Here is an 18,267-nt window from a genome sequence, read left to right as displayed (position 1 = left end):
GAGTGAAGCCCGCTGAACACAAGTGCACAGCCAGAGGCGGGGCGGGGGTGGGGGGGGACCACTCAGGACCACCCAGAACCACCCAGTCGATCCACACGATTGGGAGGAATAAGAAACCAGTGCTGTGTTAAGCCACCTAGCTGTAAGTTATGGTATGTGATGTATAGCAACAGAGAACTGGCACACCAAAAGTCTAATACCCCACAAGAAGCTGATTTAGAGGTGAAAAACGAGTTTAACTTTCCAATTTGTCCCCTGTACTACAGAGCTTTTTTGGCAAATGTACTACAAAAGACTTGTCAACATTGTCATGATATTTTTCTTCTATATTAAGTCAAAAGGTGGTAATATTGACTTTCAAAAAAGTGTAATATTTTACAATATCTTTGTGATTTTTGAATTAATATTTATTATATAAAATTATATATAGATTTTGGTTATCTTTGAAAAAGTGAAAATGTACCGGTTTATCAATACAGGCCCAGATCCATACTAGGCCGGAGTTTGCTGTGCTCTATCCCTGTTTGAAAGGCAGGCAGGAAGGCCTCAGGGCACTGCAGAGCCACACCTCCCGGGCATTTCACTGCCTGGGAGACACAAGCCCACTACCTTGATACACTCTGGTCTGTGAAGCACACCAGTCCATCTGAATGGTAGCCTGCAGCTGGGCAGTGTACAGCCTCTCAGCTGTGTGTGCTGACTCTGACCCAACCAAACCTCCTAACGTCCCAACCGTGATTCCGCCTTACAGGTAAGGAATTAGGGAAAGCCAAATGCCACAGAACTAAAATGTGAAATAAACTGTAAGGCAAAACACAAAAAGTTCTAAATGAGCCTGAAGATCAATTACAGCTTAGCTATCACTTAATTAACAGCATTCCAGTATGGTTAGTTGCCATAAAAAAATTGACCCACTAAACCAAAAGCTTCTGTAAACTCTACTGGGCAAAAATTATTTTGATTATCACATTAGCAAATCGTTTAATGGAAATGATATGATGGACATATTTCTTATTTTTTTCTCTAAACATAATTTTACAACCAAGAACCTGAGGGAGTCAGTGACTATAAAGCCGCATGCAAGCTAGGTTTATAAACAATCTACCTGGTAATTCAAATTGCTTAGGCAATTTTGTAGATTTTTATAAATTTGTAAATTATTAAAAATAGATTTTCCTTGCTCTAATTCCAGATAATTTATACTCTTCCGTCTTTTTTTTTCTTGCTTTGGAAAAGGACCTCAGAATTCTCAGCAAATGAATTAAAGTTAAATAGTAAGATCAACCAGCCTCAAATGCCATGGAGAGGATGGGAATAAAGAGAAGGGAAGAGCACAGCACCATCACTTCATTATCTGTTTTTCTAGTTGAGTATGATAGCTATATTTTGAAATTCCTGAAACCAGATGGAAATTGGCTTAATGTTTGGGAAATAAACACATTCAAATCAATGGAGAATGGGAGGTGGACAGCTCATGGTTTTAGCATAAATAATCAAATAATAAAGATAGTACATATTCTACCCTATCAGTTCACAGGAAGTATATTACTTTCCCAGCAGGAATCTGAAATCTGAATGATCCAGGTCCACGCGAGTGCGAACAACTGGCCTGCCTAATTCAACAGTTTCTGCCTGTAGCCAGGCCCTCTAGGGCAGTTGATCTGACTCTGCATTCTGACCACCACCACGGACTTTCTCCCCTATAGTGGCCCCTGGAGGTCATCAAACCGTCCCTAAAGGCAGGAGCCCGAGACGCAACGACCGCTTTCAATCTCCATCAGGGGAGGCCAGGTCCATTCCATGGGCGGTAGGAACGCCGCCCTATACCCCTGCTATTTTTATTTTTGCAACATTCTTCCCAGTCTTTTCCTTCCTGCTCTTAGTCTCATCCTGAGAAAGGAAAAAAATCACCGGAATTTAATGGACTGAAAGGGAACCCGCACGACTGAGAACAAGGATGGGTCCCAAGTGGCTCTTTGGGGCAAGAGGGCTAAGGGAGAGGATGAGGGCAACTCTCCTAGCCCAGCTGCTCCTCCTATGAGCGGATTTGGCCCCAAAAGCCAGCGAGTCCCTCGGGCCTGGAAGACAAAGGAAAGCTCAGGGCCGAGCGGTGACGGGGTGGGTGGGAGCAGCGACTCGCGTGAGCACAGGGACGTGAGAACGCAGCCCCCGCCCCCTTCTCCGCCCGCCGTCCCGAGAAGGCGGAGCCCCAAGGCCGCCCCGAGAAAGGTCTCCCCGCGGCGCGAACAGCGGGTCCCAGGCAGCCGCACACGCCCGGGCACGGGCGGCGACGGGCCCGCACGTTGGGGGCGGGGCGGAGAGGGGGCGGGGCTGGCGGCGAAGAAAGGCAGCGGGCCGGGGGGCGGGGCCTGGGCCGCGAGCTGGGCGGAGCCGGCCGGTCCGGGGCTGCTTGAGACAGTCATTGCCCTGGCGGCGGCGGCGGCGGCTGGCGGTTGGTCGCTGGGGGGCTGGGGGAAGCGCGACCCTGGCTGCCAGCGCAGTTGGAACCCGCAGTTTCCCGGGTCGAGCGGCGGATCCGGAGCTGGGAGCGCGCCCCGGGCCGGGCGGAGCAGGCGGCTGCAGCTGGAACCCCGGGAGCTCTGGCGACGGCGGCGTCTCAGCGGAGCAAGTGTCGGGGGCTGCGATTCCTCGGCGGCCACGGCGGCTGCGGCCGAGGTAACCGAGGGGCGGCGGCGGTGAGAGCTCGGGACTACCGCCGGGGCTCGGACCTGACCCACCCGCGCACTTTCCAGGCTAGGACCCCGGTCACCGCCGACCCCCTCTCCCCGCCGAGCGCCGGGAGGGGGCGGGATCCGCGCGCGAGGTGCGGGCGCTGAGCCGGACCCGGATCCGGTAGGCGACCCCTCAGCAGGGGTTGGCAAGGACGTCGGGCACCCCTCCCCCTTCGACAGACACACCCCGGTGTCGGGGCGGGGCGGGCTGTCCCAGCGTCTGCAAGGGAAGACCTCGGAGGGTGGCTGCACCTCCGTCCGCAGCCCATCCGCGGTGGCCCCCCTGTGGCTCTTCGGAGCTGCCTAAACGAAGGTGGTTCTGTCGCTGGGGGTCCCGGAATTCCTTTTGTCTGTCAGCTGAACCCAGCGGCCGGAACTGTAGGCAGACACCCCCTGCGCCGGGGCCGTGGGCTCCTGGCCCCTCCTGCCTCGGAGGGAATTCTCCCCGGCAGCCGTTCCTCCGTGCTCCGGAGGAGGTTGCACCCCTCACCCCCATCCGAAACCTTCACCTCCAGTGCAGAGCGAGGAAGGATTCACGTTGTTCTGTTTGGATTTATCATTCGTGTGAGATCATCCCCCTCCTCCCCTCTTTTTTAACCCGTTGCCATCCAGCCTCCGCCATGGCAGTCATCCCTTAGATGTTGCAAACTATCAACAAAGAAGTGTGGCTAGTCAAGTAAACAGAGTCCTTGACTGGCTGGGCTGTGCGGGTTAATAGAGCTTCCTTAGCTGGCGCTCTTCTACGAAGCTGGTGGAAAGATCTCTTTGGCTAGGCTTAACGATGTTACTGTACGTGCACGTCGTCTTGCTTCCCTCTTCAACAGTGAGGTTTTAAAAAGCTAGGGTTACTTGGTTAAAATGTAGATGAATGGGAATTATAACCATGGAAGGAGGAGAATGCAGAAAGGAAAACGTAATCAGGATTTTAGGGTAATTGTCCAAATTTTTGAAAGTGCAAAAAATGAAGTATGTGGATTTTTGAGATTAACTGGTAAGTCGTATCCTTCGGTAACTAAACTTTCAACACAGATTTTGCACTAAGATATTTTACTTCAGTTACTGGTGGAAATTGTTGATTACCAGGATGCCTTATGAAGAGGAAGCTGTGAAAAGGTTCACTAAGAATCTGTCTTGAAAAATGCATTTTATGAATGCTTTGCATGAAGAGGTGCTAACACTGGCCTGTCATTTTTGCCACACAGTTGCCTCCCTGGCGGTGGTCCGTGTGCCCGAAAGCGGCAGGTCTGGTAGTGTGAGTGGCTGTCCTTCCCGGAGAAGAACAGAGCTCCCTCTCTAAGGTATACATGTGATCTCTCTGATGACAGTGACTATAATGGACACTTTCTCTGATCTGATTTTCAGATACAGAATTAACACTTGGAATCTGGAGGAGCATTTTGTACAAACTGAAAGCTTGGGCTTTCTCTTTAGTTTTCCAGATGTGTTGTCTCATCTGCATACTTGAAAGACCCCCAATCACATGAACTCTGGTTGTTAGCCATGGAGTTCTGTGATCCATCAAGATAGAGAAAAACTGCTGCTGAGCCTGGAAACCAGGCCATTTTTCACCAGTTCAACAATTAAACTGATACATTCTCTGCTGATAATCAAGAATAAAGAACCAAATAAAGTCATGCCCATCACCCTATTGACAAATGGACCCCGTGGCTGTTGAATTTTACTGTAACTGGTTACTCTGTCCTTCAGAGTTAACTTGATATGCAGGTTGCGTCCTAGTGGGCGTAAAGACCTGTGTTGATGTGTCCCGATGTTAGCAAAGGTTGAAGATACGAAGCCTATTATGACTAATCCTTGGGAAGAGAAAGTCTGCAAAATGGCTCAGACGAGTTTACTGCGGGGGAAGCAGTTTTACTGTAGGGAGTGGGTTTTCCACAAGCTTCAGCACTGCCTCCAGGAGAAGACGAGCTGCTGCAACAGTGCCGTCAACACACCGCCCCTCTCGGTGAATTCTGGGAGTAACGCTGGTGTGGTCTCTGGAAAAGGAGCCGCCTGGGGTGTGCTGTTGGTAGGAGGGCCTGGCAGTGGCAAGACCGCCCTGTGTACTGAGCTCTTGTGGCCAAGTTCACCTACAGGCTTGCAGAGAGGTTTACATCGCCAGGCTTTGGCCTTTCATTTCTGCAAAGCCCAGGACTCGGACACGTTGTGTGTTGGAGGGTTTATTAGGGGCCTAGTCGCCCAGATCTGCCACAGTGGACTGCTCCAAGGGTACGAGGACAAGCTGAGGGATCCTGCCGTCCAAAGCCTCTTGCAGCCGGGGGAATGCGAGAGGAACCCTGCTGAAGCATTTAAAAGGTAACAATAAGAATGTCATGGTGTTCCGATTTCTATGCAAAAGTGAGAATGGCTTTTAGATTTTTCTAGTTTTTTAAAATTTTGTGGGGTACTTATACTACTGATGTAAATTTGGGGGATAATCTGTGGTTGTGAATAAACCAGTTTATTTGAATATTGAAGGAAACAAAATTTAAGCTTTGTTGGCACAGGCTGTGGATTAAAAGTATGTCTTTTGTAACAGCATTTGAAGCACTGTGAGCAACAAATTATTTTTCAAATTTATGCCAATTATTTATTTACTCTTCTAGTATTACCTATAATTGGTAAGGGACACCTGTTCTTATGGTAGAGAAGAACTTTAGCTACCTGGAATCTAGGCTGCATTTTTAGGAAGGGCAAACTTACCTGGTCCTGAATTTAGAGGAACTCTCATCATAGAATCTACTATCTTTGTTTGTAGTGTTTCTCCATGCATAAGCAAAGTTCTCTTTGAAAAAGACCACTGGCCATTGAGAATCTGAGGAAAGTTTGCTAATGTGCTTTGGTATTATTCACCTTTCAAGTAAACGGAAATTTCAGTGATATTTTGATATATGTGGTATTTACAAAATAATGAAAATCAGGCATCATTTTAGTACTTTTACCAAGTGATACAAAAAAAAATTTTTTTTTCCTGATCTCAATTACGCACTTTTCCATAGTAGAAGGAGTGGTCTAAGAAGTGATTTGAGTTTTTTTCAGAGTGGTTCCAGAGTCAAATGTGTTTTAAAAAAATGAGTCCTTGAAAATAATTTTTTGTATGTTGCTCTCTGCTCATTGTAAAAGAAGGAGGCAAATTGCTGTTTTGTGGTTGCTCTTGCCTTGCTACTGCTTTAGTCACTTAGTCATGTACTTTTGTCCCCCGCACGGTGAGTGGTTCTTAGCGGGCACGGGTTGTTGCCCAAAGACGCAGGGGCACTCCACGCTGAAGGCGAGTGCGAGTGTGTGTCTGTGTGAGTAGAGGAGTCATTTAAGCAGGATTTGAATTGCTGTGGAAGTGATTTTGTTCTTTTGATGTCCTCAGATCTAATGGTATGAAATCTGTGAATTTTGGTGTGATACTGAGACGAACAGTAATAGTAGCACACACTGTGCGAGCCCCTGTTCTAAGAGCTATGTCAGTATTAAATCATCACATCTTCATAACAGTCCTGTGAGGCAGGTATCATCGGTCCCATTCTATAGATGAGGACACTGAAGCAGGAGAGCCGAAGTAACTGGTCCAAGGTTACAGGCTCGTAAAGGGCAGAGCTGGGGTTTGAAAGACACATATATGTACAGATTGGTAACCATAGACATTCTTTGGAGGACTTAAGCGGAAGAGGAGGAGCTTTGAAGTTTGTGGAGACCTAGGGTGTGTCAGAGCCGGGGCCTGAGTGTGGTTTTCAGACTCCCCACGCACAGGAGGAGTGGCAGTCCGGAGTGGTGTAGAATTCAAACAGGTGAGAGGTTCACTAAAGTCAGCGAAGGGCAGTGTCTTAGAGAGGTGTGATATTCCTGTAGACCTTTCAGATGTGTAAGTGCTAGCCAGTAAAACTCAGGGCAAGTCTGTTATCTTTTGCTGTTAGCAACAAAATCTGGCTTAAAACTGTTACATCATTCTTAACTCAGTGAGGAAACGTGCTAGCGGACGCCTGCGGCGCAGGTGTGAGAGGCCAGGTGTGGGGGGCAGTGTCCCGCTGCAGGCACCGTATGGAGTGAGGCGTCACCCCCGGAATAAACTTTACTTTCTAAGAGGCGTCAAGTCTGTACACAAACAACTCATTTCGTCTCCACTTAATGCTTTTTCTAAAGATACTGTCCGTAGTTGAAGAGCTGAATTTCCATTTCTTATAAATTGTTTCATAAGTATTCGGATTTATTGACACCTTAGGAAACCAGTTTCAAAGAGTATAACTAACTATGCACTTTATTATATTGGAATTCATATTAAAATTCTACTGCTTTTAAATATTTGAAATCATGTCTGATAACTATATTTGATATGTTCTGACCATAAGCAGATCTTCCTCTACAGGAAGATCCCTTACTCAGACAGTCCTCTCTTCTGTTCCTGTGTGAATTTTAGTTATGAGCTAATCAGAGAGAAATAAGCAGCAGCTGGAGCCGTGCGTGAAGTTCACGCTGGTACCAGTTACCCGAGGGACCCGGGGAGCCGAGGTTTCACACCCCAGTCTGCGTTTTGGTAGAGAAGCGCGTGCCTCATAGAGGAGAAAACCCGCTGCTTCTGCTTGGGCCGCGGGGTGCTCTACCTTAAACCTCCTGCTGGGGCTTTCAAAGGCCTGGGTCACTTTTCATTTTTTATCGTTAAAGTAAGCATTCAATAAATGAGATAATCTTGGTATTGGAACAGCTGTTTCTGATAATTCATTAGATGTACACTTCCTCTACGACTGTGAAGCTGTGATATAACCACAGCCAAATGTACCTGTGAGAACACAGTTCAAAGTTAAAAAGAAACATTTTGTGCATAGTCTATGGCATTCGACGATACAGGCCTCTACTTTTGGACAGATCGTCAAGGTTTCACTGTAGGGTCTGTTAGTGACTGACTGATTTGTTAAATAGGTCCTCTGGAGAGTTTTAATTGGAATGTATTTTATTTAGGCGGGATCGGTATAGCTCAACAGGTGGACAATGGGCAGAAGATCATTGTTTTCCAGGAGTTCATATTTTGGGGGAGATGGAGATCAAAGGGTCTTCTTTGGAGATGTAGATGGATGTGGGAGATAAAACCCTTTGTTTCTGGTGGCTGTTATTCCTGACTTTTCTTTGTTTAACAATCTGCAAGACCAGGTGTGAGTTTTCTATGCATGAGGTCAATTTTTCCCATGTTGACTAAAAAGATTGTGCTCTGTGTGATGTTGATAGGCGTTCATTGAACAGCCTCAGGGTTACCACCAAGCAAGTGTAAATGGAATAAAATTGTGATGAAGAATTAAGGACACAGGCTCTAAACTTTGAGAGTTAGCAGAAAGTGTATGTGGTGAAAGGCAACCGTGGCTTGTTGGGGCTGGAAACTGGAAGTCTGAACTCCGACATTTGTTTTAGATGTCGAATCGGAATCCTTAGATAGTGGAATCTCCTATGTATCTCCTTCTCGAACATTTATAGCTCTTACCATGTATCTCTACAGATTTTAGCTGCTTTTGTAGTTACTTATGCATATGTCTTCTGTCTCCTCTATTAGGCATGTGCTTCTTCATGACATTTTTCGTGAGTGATTGATTTTTATATTCACAATTGTGCTTTGAACAGCACTTCTCGTACAGTAATTGCTAAATGACTATCAACTGAAAGCCTGAATAATGCTACTTAACTGTCTGGGAGATGTTAGAACGTAACTGAAGGACAGCAGAAGCTCTTGCATATGAAAGGAGACAGAAATGGTACCTCGTTTAGGTCAGTTTTAGGTGAGGACCGCGCTGGTGTAGTGATTAGTGATTTATTAGCCTGCTCTCTGCTCTTTAGCATGGATGTATATGGCATAGGTCCAGACGGTTTTCAGTGGCCAGGTGTCCATCCTCTGTCTCAACTGGCTCCAGGTGTCTTTGGCAAACTCAGTAAAGGGAGGAAGAGCAGAATGGGACCGGAATGTGTGCTTCCTTCTTACCCTCAGTTGCGGTTATTTTCAAGGCAAAATATTCCCTTTCCATTATCTGCCTTGTGTAGCTAACACTATGTAAGATAACTGTTAACTGAGTATTACCCGTTCCTAAATATTTCCAGATTAAAAGATTTTGTAAAAGTATCTTTACTGGTCAGATTTTGAATAAAATAAAAGAATATTATTTTCATAATCAAAATTCTACATTGCCTTAAGTCTAAGATTGTCACTTTTCACTGAAATGTCTGTCGTTTCCAACTTTTAACCGTTAAATTTCCTTTAAGATGGCCTTCCATTCATTCAGGCTCTCCTCCCTTCCACTTCCTAAAATCTTTTCTTCCTACCCCGTTTGGGCTCTCTTTTATACGTCATGTCTGGGTGCTGCTTCCTTTGGACCCAATTCAGGACACTGCACATACATACCCAAATTACTGTTTTTTTCTTGGGAAAAAAAAGGAAATTTTGACAATATTAGATCCTCATTCCTTTGAGTTAGCTGCTGTCTTTAGACGGGCCTACACATCCTAATTTGATCCTCCAGCCTCTGCACCCCCACCACACACACACTGTTGTTCCATCCCAAGACCATTTCATTTGTTTCCTGGTCTGTCCAGGAAAAGTCCAGCCATTGTTAACATAATGAAATGGTTTGCTTGACATCGATGTAACCTGGCAGCCAAGGAGAGTGGACTGGAATGTGCATGTGTGAACAATGACTACTTCACTGTACTAGTCAGTGGGGGCAGCAGATGCTGCTGAGTGAGCTTGTGTACTGTGTGACCATCACATTCAAAATGACTGAGCGAGTAGAGCAATGAATCTGCATCAGATTTTGTGTTAAGCTTGAACATTCCTCTGCGGCAACTATTTGGATGACTCAGAACGCTTCTGGGGACGATGCAATGAGTGCAGCACAAATACAAGTGAGGCACGAACACTTCAAAGGTGGTTGAGAGTCTGCTGAAAGTGATCCACACTCTGGAAGGCCTGCAACAAGCAGAACACCTGAGAATGTTGAACGTGGACGGGCTGCAATCAGCAGTGGTCAGTGCCTGACAGTGTGAGAACCAGAAGCTGATCTGGGGATTCAAAAACTACCGGGTCTGAGATTTTTGATGCAGGACCTTGGCATGAAACATGTTGTAGCAAAATTCATTCCGTGGCTTCTGCTACCAGAGCAGAAGGAACATCGTGCTGCAGTTGCTAATGACTTGATTCAAACCGCTACCAGAGAATGAGGTTTTCTCAAGAAGGCCATGACTAGAGATGAATCGTGGGTCTACAGATATGATCCAGAAATGAAGGCCCGGTCATCCCAATGGAAGGTGCCTGGTTCTCCATGCCTGAAGAAGGCCTGAAGACATTGTAGGAAGATCAAGACCATGTTAACTGTGTTTTTTGATTGGGAAGGTATTGCCCATCATGAATACACCTCTCCAGGCCAAACAATAAGGAGCACTACCTTAATGATCTTTATCGGTTGAGAGATGCAATACGACAAAAATGGCAGCAGCTGTGGGCAGCTGGTGATTGGCAGCTTCACCATCACATCATGTCTACTCACGCATCACGTCGCTTGCAGAGTTTTTTGGCGGAACATCAAATCACCCAGGTGACTCAGCCCCTCTACAGCCCAGATTTAGAATCCTGCGACTTCTGGCTTTTCCCAAAACTAAAATCACTTTTGAAAGGGGAGAGATTTCAGGCCATCAATGAGATTCATGAAAACACGATAGAATGGCTGATGACAATTCCAAAAAAGGATTTTGCAGTGTTTTGAACATCTGCAGTGGAAGAGACGCTGGGAGAACTGTGTGAGGTCCCAAGTTGCCTGCTTGGAATGGGACTGAGGTGTCATTGTCCTGTGTACAGTGTTTCTTGTATCTTCTTCAATGAATGTCTCTCTTTTCCATAGTCATGGCTGGATACTTTATGGACAGACCTCTGTATCACCCTGGCTCCCGCAGGCAAGTTCAGAAAGTTCAGACATGAACATGTGCTGTGGCCGGGTAGCTCAGTTGGTTAGAGCATCGTCCTGCCACACCAGGGTTGGGGGTTTGGTCCCAGCTCGGAGCACATACACGAACCCACCAATGACTGTGTAAGTGAGGGAGCGGGTCCACGTCTCTCTTGTCTCTCCCTCTCCTTCCTCTCTCTCATGAATAATTTTAACTGTTAACTAAAAAAAAACCATGAACATGTTTCCTATTCCTCTGAAAAAAGAAAGACTATATTTTTATCTCCCCCTAAACTTGACTTCTTCGTATTATCAGGATGTGTGCATTTTGTGTATGTGAGTGCTTCTTAGCTGTCACCTCCCTTCTCTCTCTACGCAGTCACAGAAAGTTGTTGAGGTGTGGCAGCCTCTGAACTCACTGCTCAGTATATCTTCAGCCTTAGGTGATACATTTCAGTACTACTTTTCATTATTTGCACTTTGTTCTTTTCAGAATCCCCCACCCAACTGTTCCTTGGTAGCTGTTCCTCTGGATTGTGCCTGGGTATTTGTCCAGCAAAGCTTACTTAGATCTTCTCTCTCGGTACTTACTCCTTGAAAACATTGTATTTACTTACATGGATGCCAGAGCAACCAAATTGGCATCAACGGCCTTTATCTTCACTCTGGTCAATATATGTCTTTCTACTGGAGTGTCCCCGCATGTACCTTCCAGAGCTCAAACCAGCATCTCTTTCAGCATTTCTGTTCACGGACTCAACTCATTCGTTGCTTAGATAAACGTTCAACGCCTGCTCTGTGCCAGGCAGGTGTGCTGAGTGCAGGGCTAGCCAAACAGCACACTGAACCAGGCGGGAGGGAGTGCATTAGACAAATAACTACAAAAATAAATGTAAAAGTGCAGCTTTGAGAAATGCTAAGAAGCAGAGACACAGGACGCTAAAAAAGCTGTAACAGAAGCTTAGTCATTATCTGGAAGTCTGGGAAAACTGATTATCTAAGTTCCATAATTATTCTAATTTCTTAGACCCTTTCTACGTAAAAGTGTGATCTTAAGATCAACAATATTGGCAGCACCTGGGAGGTCATTAGAAATGCAGAGTCTCAGGTTCACTGGCTCCCAGTCCGCACCTGAGATCCCCGCGTGTGTCCCGTGCCCACCGAAGTTGTCCCGGGCTAGATTCTCTCTGTGTCCTATTCTGTTCTGATATTTAATCCTTTTCTTGGAATGTTTCTTGCATTCTTCCACTCTAGTCTGGAATTTTTATTCATCTACTCTCAGTTGGCCTACTTCATTTTAGCCCCTCTTTATTCTAATTCACTTTGGTCACAGTTGGCCGGTCAGCCCGAGTAGAACAGCGCTTTCTTTCGGTCATTCTTTGAGCCCGTGATAATCTACACGAGTTCAGATTTCTCTCTGCCTGGCTTTAAAAGCTCTTGATAATTTGATTCTGCTCCAGCTAACGTATGTATCATGTTTCTAAACTTCATCTGGCCACGTTAAGCTCATTTATTCTTTCAAGAAATGGTTTTAAGCAAATGAGAAAGTGTTAAAGTCGATAGGAGATAGGACTAAATAAGAATATTCTTATTACTGTTTAGTAAGAACTTCATATACATAGTAAGGATTTAGCCTCTTATTTGTTGTATATATTGCAGATTTTGTTTTTTAGCCCTTTGTTTTTAGCAATTTTGCTTTCTTAAAGCTTATGAGTAAAATGGTTTTTATACAGTAAATTAATTTGATTTCAGGAAGTCATTTTTTTGCACTTAGAAATCTGAAGCGTCTTCTGGTGGGTAGCGTGTCTTTACCTTGCAGCTGGCATGGCGCCGCCTTTGACCACACTATGTATTTGTCTTACACCGCACACCAGTTTCTCCTTCACCGTTGTCCTAGTCACAGAAATATTCATGTCGTTTTCCTCTTCTGTACACGTGTATAGTGAAATACAGTTCATGTGATTGCTTAATATAAATAATATTAAGAGAACTAATTATGTCTTACCTGTGGTTATCTTGAGACAACGATTTGGATCCTTCCAGAAACTGGTGGCCTTTTACAGTTGCGACTCATGATTTGAATACAAGAAACCGTGGTGCGCTGACCCACTCGCTTTTGCTCATCCCTCCACCAGCTCTTGCTCTCTGCTGTTTGGCATTTCCAGCCCTCAGCTGGCGGGGGTGGGGGTGTCGCACTCCTCCGCCTCTGCTTTTGGCACAACCACGTGCTTTGCTTGGACCAGTGGGATGTTAGTAGACAAGGTCCAAACAGAGGTTTAAACGTGTGCGTGGGCGGGTGGGCTTGCCCTCTTGGTGTGGCCATCCCTTTGAGGAGGACGTGCTCTGGCTGGCTTGTCGGCTGTAGGAGGAGGGGGCTGGTGTGGAGCAGACCAGTCCCAGCCTGCAGCATGACTCCGAGCCTGGAGTGGATCAACAGACACAAAAGAAAGCGTAAGTGATTGTTATTTTAAGCTAAGCCACTGGGTTGGGAGTGGCATGTGATATACCAGTAACATGAAGATAGTTAATAATACAAAAACTAAGGATGTGATATGTTAAATAGGGACTCATCAGTTTTCATTACAAAAATCTAGGTACCCTCATTGATCCCTCAATTTCACCCCCCCCCAACCCATCAGCTCCTTTTGCTCTATCCCAAGATAAAACTGCTACCTCCACGCTTCTCCCCCTGTGGCTGCTATTCGCAGTATCTCCTGCCCAGACTCTTGCAGTGGCCTCTGAACTGGCCTTGTTGCTATTGTCCTCCTCCGCAGAGCAGGCAGAGTATCAGATCCTGTTACTTCCCCTGCTTTATACCTGCCCACGGTCTCCACGCTTCCCTTACTGGATTCTGAAATGGGTCAAGTTCTGGCCGGCAGATTTCTGCATGGCGACTTGCTCTGGTATCACTTAGGTGTGTGTATCAGCTTTACTGTCACCTCCTCAGAGGGCTTCCCCTGTCCACTGAGTCTTTAGAAGGCGTCCTAGCTGGTCACTTTCTTAAATCACATCACCACACTGTTTTGTTCCTTAATTTTCAGTGTCTGTCATGATCTGGAATTATTTTCTGTGTTTGTTTGATTTGACTTGCCTGCCTGCTGGAATGAGCAGGGGACTTGCCTGTCTTATGTATCTCCAGGGTTTAGAATATAGTAGAGATCAAGTAACTATTTCTTGAACTAATGAACTATATTTTAACTTCAAACATTATGATTTGTCACATGATAATTGGCATTTTATCATTTAAAATTCACATTCACTTAGAAAGGAGAAAAAACTTTTGTAGCTTAAGTCTCAGTTAATAGGTTTGTTAAATTGCTTCTGTACAGAGAGAAGCAGCTTGCAAACCCAGGACTTCCCAGGAACTGAAAGGGAAAAACTACTGGCACTGGGGAAGAAATGGTTGTAGGACCTGTTCCCGCCCCCAGCATGCTTCAGTTACACAGGAGAGTAATTAAATACGCATGTACCCATTTTGCCACATTTGCTTTAAGTCTGCATTTTCTGTTTTGTTTTAAAGAAAAGTAATCTACGCTGGAAGCCTATCAGGTCTCTCTTCCCAAGTCTGATCTACTCACACCCCATGAGAGATCCCTCTGGTGAAGGTCTGTCTGTAGTTTGCGAGTGCACGCGGTTCGTCTGCGTGGGGAGACGTGTGAGTTCACACACACCCCGTGATCCACTCTGGCTGTGCGTGCTGGTGATTCCATACAGCTGTTCTCAGAGGGCTTTCCTCTTGGTCCCATTTATACTCTCAAAGACCTCTTGTTGACGTGGGTTATATCTATCAGTATTTGCTTATGTGAAATTTTAGCAGGTAAATTTAAAAATATGCATTAATGTATTTAATAAGTTATCATTATATATTAACATAAATAACATTTTCATGAAAGAATAAATACATTGCCCAAGACCCCCACCCCCCCAATAGAGTGGCATTATTTTATTTTACTTTTTTTTTTTTTTTTTGGCAAATCTTTTTCCTGTTAGGCTTAATAAAAGACAGCTGGATTCTCATATCTGCTTCTGCATGCAGCCTCTGGCAAAGTCCACTGTATTCTTGAGAGTGAACAAGAGTGAAAAAGGCAAACACCACCTAGTTTTCTGATGGCCCTATAGGGGTGCAGAGGGCAGGAGGCCCCCAGGCACCCCGGAGTGCACTCTGCAAACCACAGTCCGCAGGATGGGGTGTGTGGCGAGCGCTGTCCTGCAGCACTGTGTGGCTAACGTTGCTTTTTGAGTCTACCCGTGTTGGTGCCGGGGGGTCTGCGCTGTTCCCGCTGACCACTGTAGTGGAGCATGTAACTGCATCATTTGTTGCTGCCGTGTTCACACCCGTTTACGACGTCAGCTTCCTAACTTGGCAGCAGTGCTGCTGAGAGCACGCTTGGGCTCCCTCAGGGTCTCACTCCAGGAGCAGTGAGAACTGATTCCAAGTTCGCACTCACAAGGACAATGTGGGTGGCAGGTGTGGACTCCCACCTTCAACTCCGAGACAGCGCCAGCCGCCTCCCACAAGCATGGCAGCTTGTCCTGTTGTGGCCTTGTGTCCTTGGGTTTCTGTGACCTGCTCAGGTCACCCGCACGTGTTCTCATTGGCCTTTTTGGGTCTCAATATTTTAAAACATGTCTTCTGCCTGATCCAGCAACATTTGTTGAACGGCTGGCTCACCTTCCACTATTAATTTGTAATACTAACACAGGAAGACACACATACACACAAATGTATGTATTTCTGAGTTCTGTATTCTACTGTGGTTCATCATTCATTCATTCATTCATTCACCGAATAAACATTGGATACTAGGAATGTACCAGATGCCATTCTTAATAGTGGTAATGTTAGTAAATAAAAATGGCAAATATCATCTGTGTTTGTTAAAATTTGAGGGCTAGTGTGGGTGGTTGGTAAAAAAATTAAAAGTTAGGAAGACACTATATGGCCTATCACTTGGCAAGAAATGCATGTGGACATGAACACAGTAAGGAGGACAGGAGTGAGGTGCGGGGTGTATTGGGGACAGGGGTTGCCGTTTATACAGTGGAAGTCGGGGTCTTTGAGGGACGTTTCTGACAGCAGCATTCCAGCCCTGATCTGGGAGCTGGCTTGACACCATCCGGGAACAGCCAGGGGAGCCTGGTGGCTGGACAGTGGCCCCGGGGGTGAGGAGCAGGAGACAAGAGTAATGTGGAGCCCTGCGGTGTATGGCCTTGGAGGCTGTTTTCAGGACGGTCGTTTTTATTTTTACTTTGAGAAGAGTGAAAGCCATTAAGTCTTTGAAGCAGAGAAGTGAATCATTCGGCCCGAGCTTGCAAGGTGTGGTGGGCTGTGGTGCTGAGGGTGGAAGCCAGGAGGCCAGGAGCTGGTGGTGCAGCACTGAGGGGAGAGACTTGGTGCTTGAACTTGGGTGAGGTGGTGCAGGCAGCGAGAAGTGTGGTAGCTACATTTTCCCCATTTTTCTGCCCAGTAGTTTTTGACTGCATGTCAGACAGGGTGTAACTGATTGTGGCGTTCCACATGCCGTCTTTCAGCAGACAAGGCCCCCCTTTGCTCTGTCCGGCAGGCAGGCCGGGCTCAGCTGGGCCAGTGGCTCCTTCGCAGTCGGGCTGAGACCACCAACTTATCGCCCATGGTTTTTGATGGGTCCTTCCGAGCTTCTGACTGAGAGTTCCGAAGAGACTGGTGATGATTCATTTCTCCCCCCACAAACAGTTATGTTTAGCTCTTTATCTCCCGTCCTTTATAGCTTCCAATTCTAACAGGTCTTGAGGGAGGTGGGGTTTGCGTTTAAAGCCAGCACTCTCCCTTTAGCAGAATTTTGTCTCCAACGTGGGGACTGTGGGAGACTCCATGCTGGCGAGTCTCACTCGGCCTAGTTCCCCAACTTTTTAAAAGCACAGCCCAGAATTTAGCAAATGTACTTTAGGGAAAACCCACCTTTGCTTGCAATGCCTTATGTATATTTTTTACACTCTGCTCTCTGAGAGAGCTATGCCTGACCTCTGAAACACCTTGCTGGTTTTATCCCTTTGGTACTGGGCCTTCAGGTGGGCCAAGCGTGATTCTTACTCAGTCTCCAGGTAAGAGCAGGGGATGCCCCCCCGAATCAGCACGCGACTCCTGAGGAGAGATGCGCAGGTGCGTTTCATGCCTACCGAGTGAGGACTCCCATCCTCTGGAGCTCTGTCTCTGGAGTTTCGTCTTGTTCTCTTGCTTCAGCAGCCCTCCCGTCACTCAGAATCTAAAATTTGAAATCCATCCATCTTCGGTAGTAGTGGCAGTGGGAGTTTGGGGCTGCTGCCACCCACTCCATTTTAGCTGGCAGCGGGAGTCCCAGTGAGGAGGATTTTCCTAGCTCTTTGCTGCTTTATTTGCTTGTTAAATAATTTCTGAATGAGTTTCGTTTTTGTTGTACATCACAAACACACGTCCTATAACCCCTCTGGCAGCTTCACAGACCACCGTCGGCTGGATGCGAGTGCACATTCTGACTGCGGGTTTGTTGCCTCGGCAGCACGAGGAGCCCGCCGCAGTGTTTCCCTCTCCCCTCCGGGTCCCCTCCCACCGCCATCCTGACCTCTTCACTCTCCCTGCTCTGCCTCCAGCACCGCTCACCCTCGTGGTCTCGAGTGAGGGCTGATGGTGAAGGTATGAAGCCCCTTCTCCAAGGCGGTCATGGCGATTTTGTAAATTCGGTCACTAAGCCATGATCTGTCCAGTGAGGCTCCTTTCTCCGTTGGGGCTGGCTTTGGGTACCCCCTGCTGCTGCTCCAAGGCCCTGACCCTCAGTAGGGGCCAGAGGTGTTTTTTCTCTCTCCCTTTCAATAGGTGGCAGCGAGCCGCTCCAGCCCCTTGTCTCACACCAGCATGGGAGTCCTGCTGCTTGAGGCCGGAGAGCTGGCCCCTTGTGCTTCCACCAGTGAGTCCCCAGGCTGCTGCCGTGTGCTTTCTTGGCAAACCAGAGTTTAAGGTTGACTTTCAGCATTCTGCTACTTCTCTGTTTCTTACACTCTGAAATGTTTATTTAATTTTTGACTGGTTATATTTTTCTTTTTGTTTTCTTATTCCATATTTCCCAGCTGTATTTTAACAAAGAGGAAACAGTTCATAAAGGCATGAAGTCACTACAACATCTTGGTCAAAAATTCAGAGAGAAATTTTACCCTACATATTGGCCAAACTTCTGACCTGTTTTTAATTATAAATTTTACTTACTAGATTTTAAAAAATGAATAAATGCATAATATACGATTTTTAACTGATTGGAGATAGTAATTACACTTTTTACCCTCTGTACCCTGTGCTTTAATTTATTGGATGGATAATTTTATTTCTAAGAAAATAAAATAGGGAAACAACCTATGTCCATGGCAGATGAATGGATAAAGAAATTATGGTATATGTATACAAATGGGATACTTTCCAGCCATAAAAAAGAAGGTAATCCAGCCCTGGCTGGTGTGGCTCAGTGGATTGAGCACCGGCCTGTGAACCAAAGGGTCATTGGTTCAATTCCCAGTCAGGGTCCGGGCCGGGTAGGGTCCAGTAGGGGGCGCACAAGAGGCAACCACACATTGATGCTTCTCTCCCTCTCTCCCTCCCTTCCCCTCTGTCTAAAAGTAAATAAATAAAATCC

General features: G+C 46.3%; 1 protein-coding gene across 3 annotated transcripts in view; it reads left to right on the top strand.

The window, feature by feature from the left end:
• Positions 1–2,409: 2,409 nt before the first annotated feature.
• The window catches only part of ANKRD50 (ankyrin repeat domain containing 50), a 32,356-nt gene continuing 16,498 nt past the window's right edge, over positions 2,410–18,267 (top strand). Inside the window, exons 1-3 of one of the 3 annotated variants that reach the window (XM_053910789.1) lie at positions 2,410–2,676; positions 3,935–4,030; positions 4,164–5,045. In XM_053910789.1, coding sequence (XP_053766764.1) covers positions 4,501–5,045 — 545 coding nt within the window. In that variant the 5' untranslated portion in view covers positions 2,410–2,676; positions 3,935–4,030; positions 4,164–4,500. The other 2 variants (XM_053910788.1, XM_045202438.3) reach the window with 2 other exon arrangements.

Source organism: Desmodus rotundus, chromosome 9 (assembly GCF_022682495.2).
Source record: "Desmodus rotundus isolate HL8 chromosome 9, HLdesRot8A.1, whole genome shotgun sequence".
NCBI classification, from domain to species: Eukaryota; Metazoa; Chordata; class Mammalia; order Chiroptera; family Phyllostomidae; genus Desmodus; species Desmodus rotundus.
This window is presented reverse-complemented; position numbering and strand designations above follow the sequence as displayed.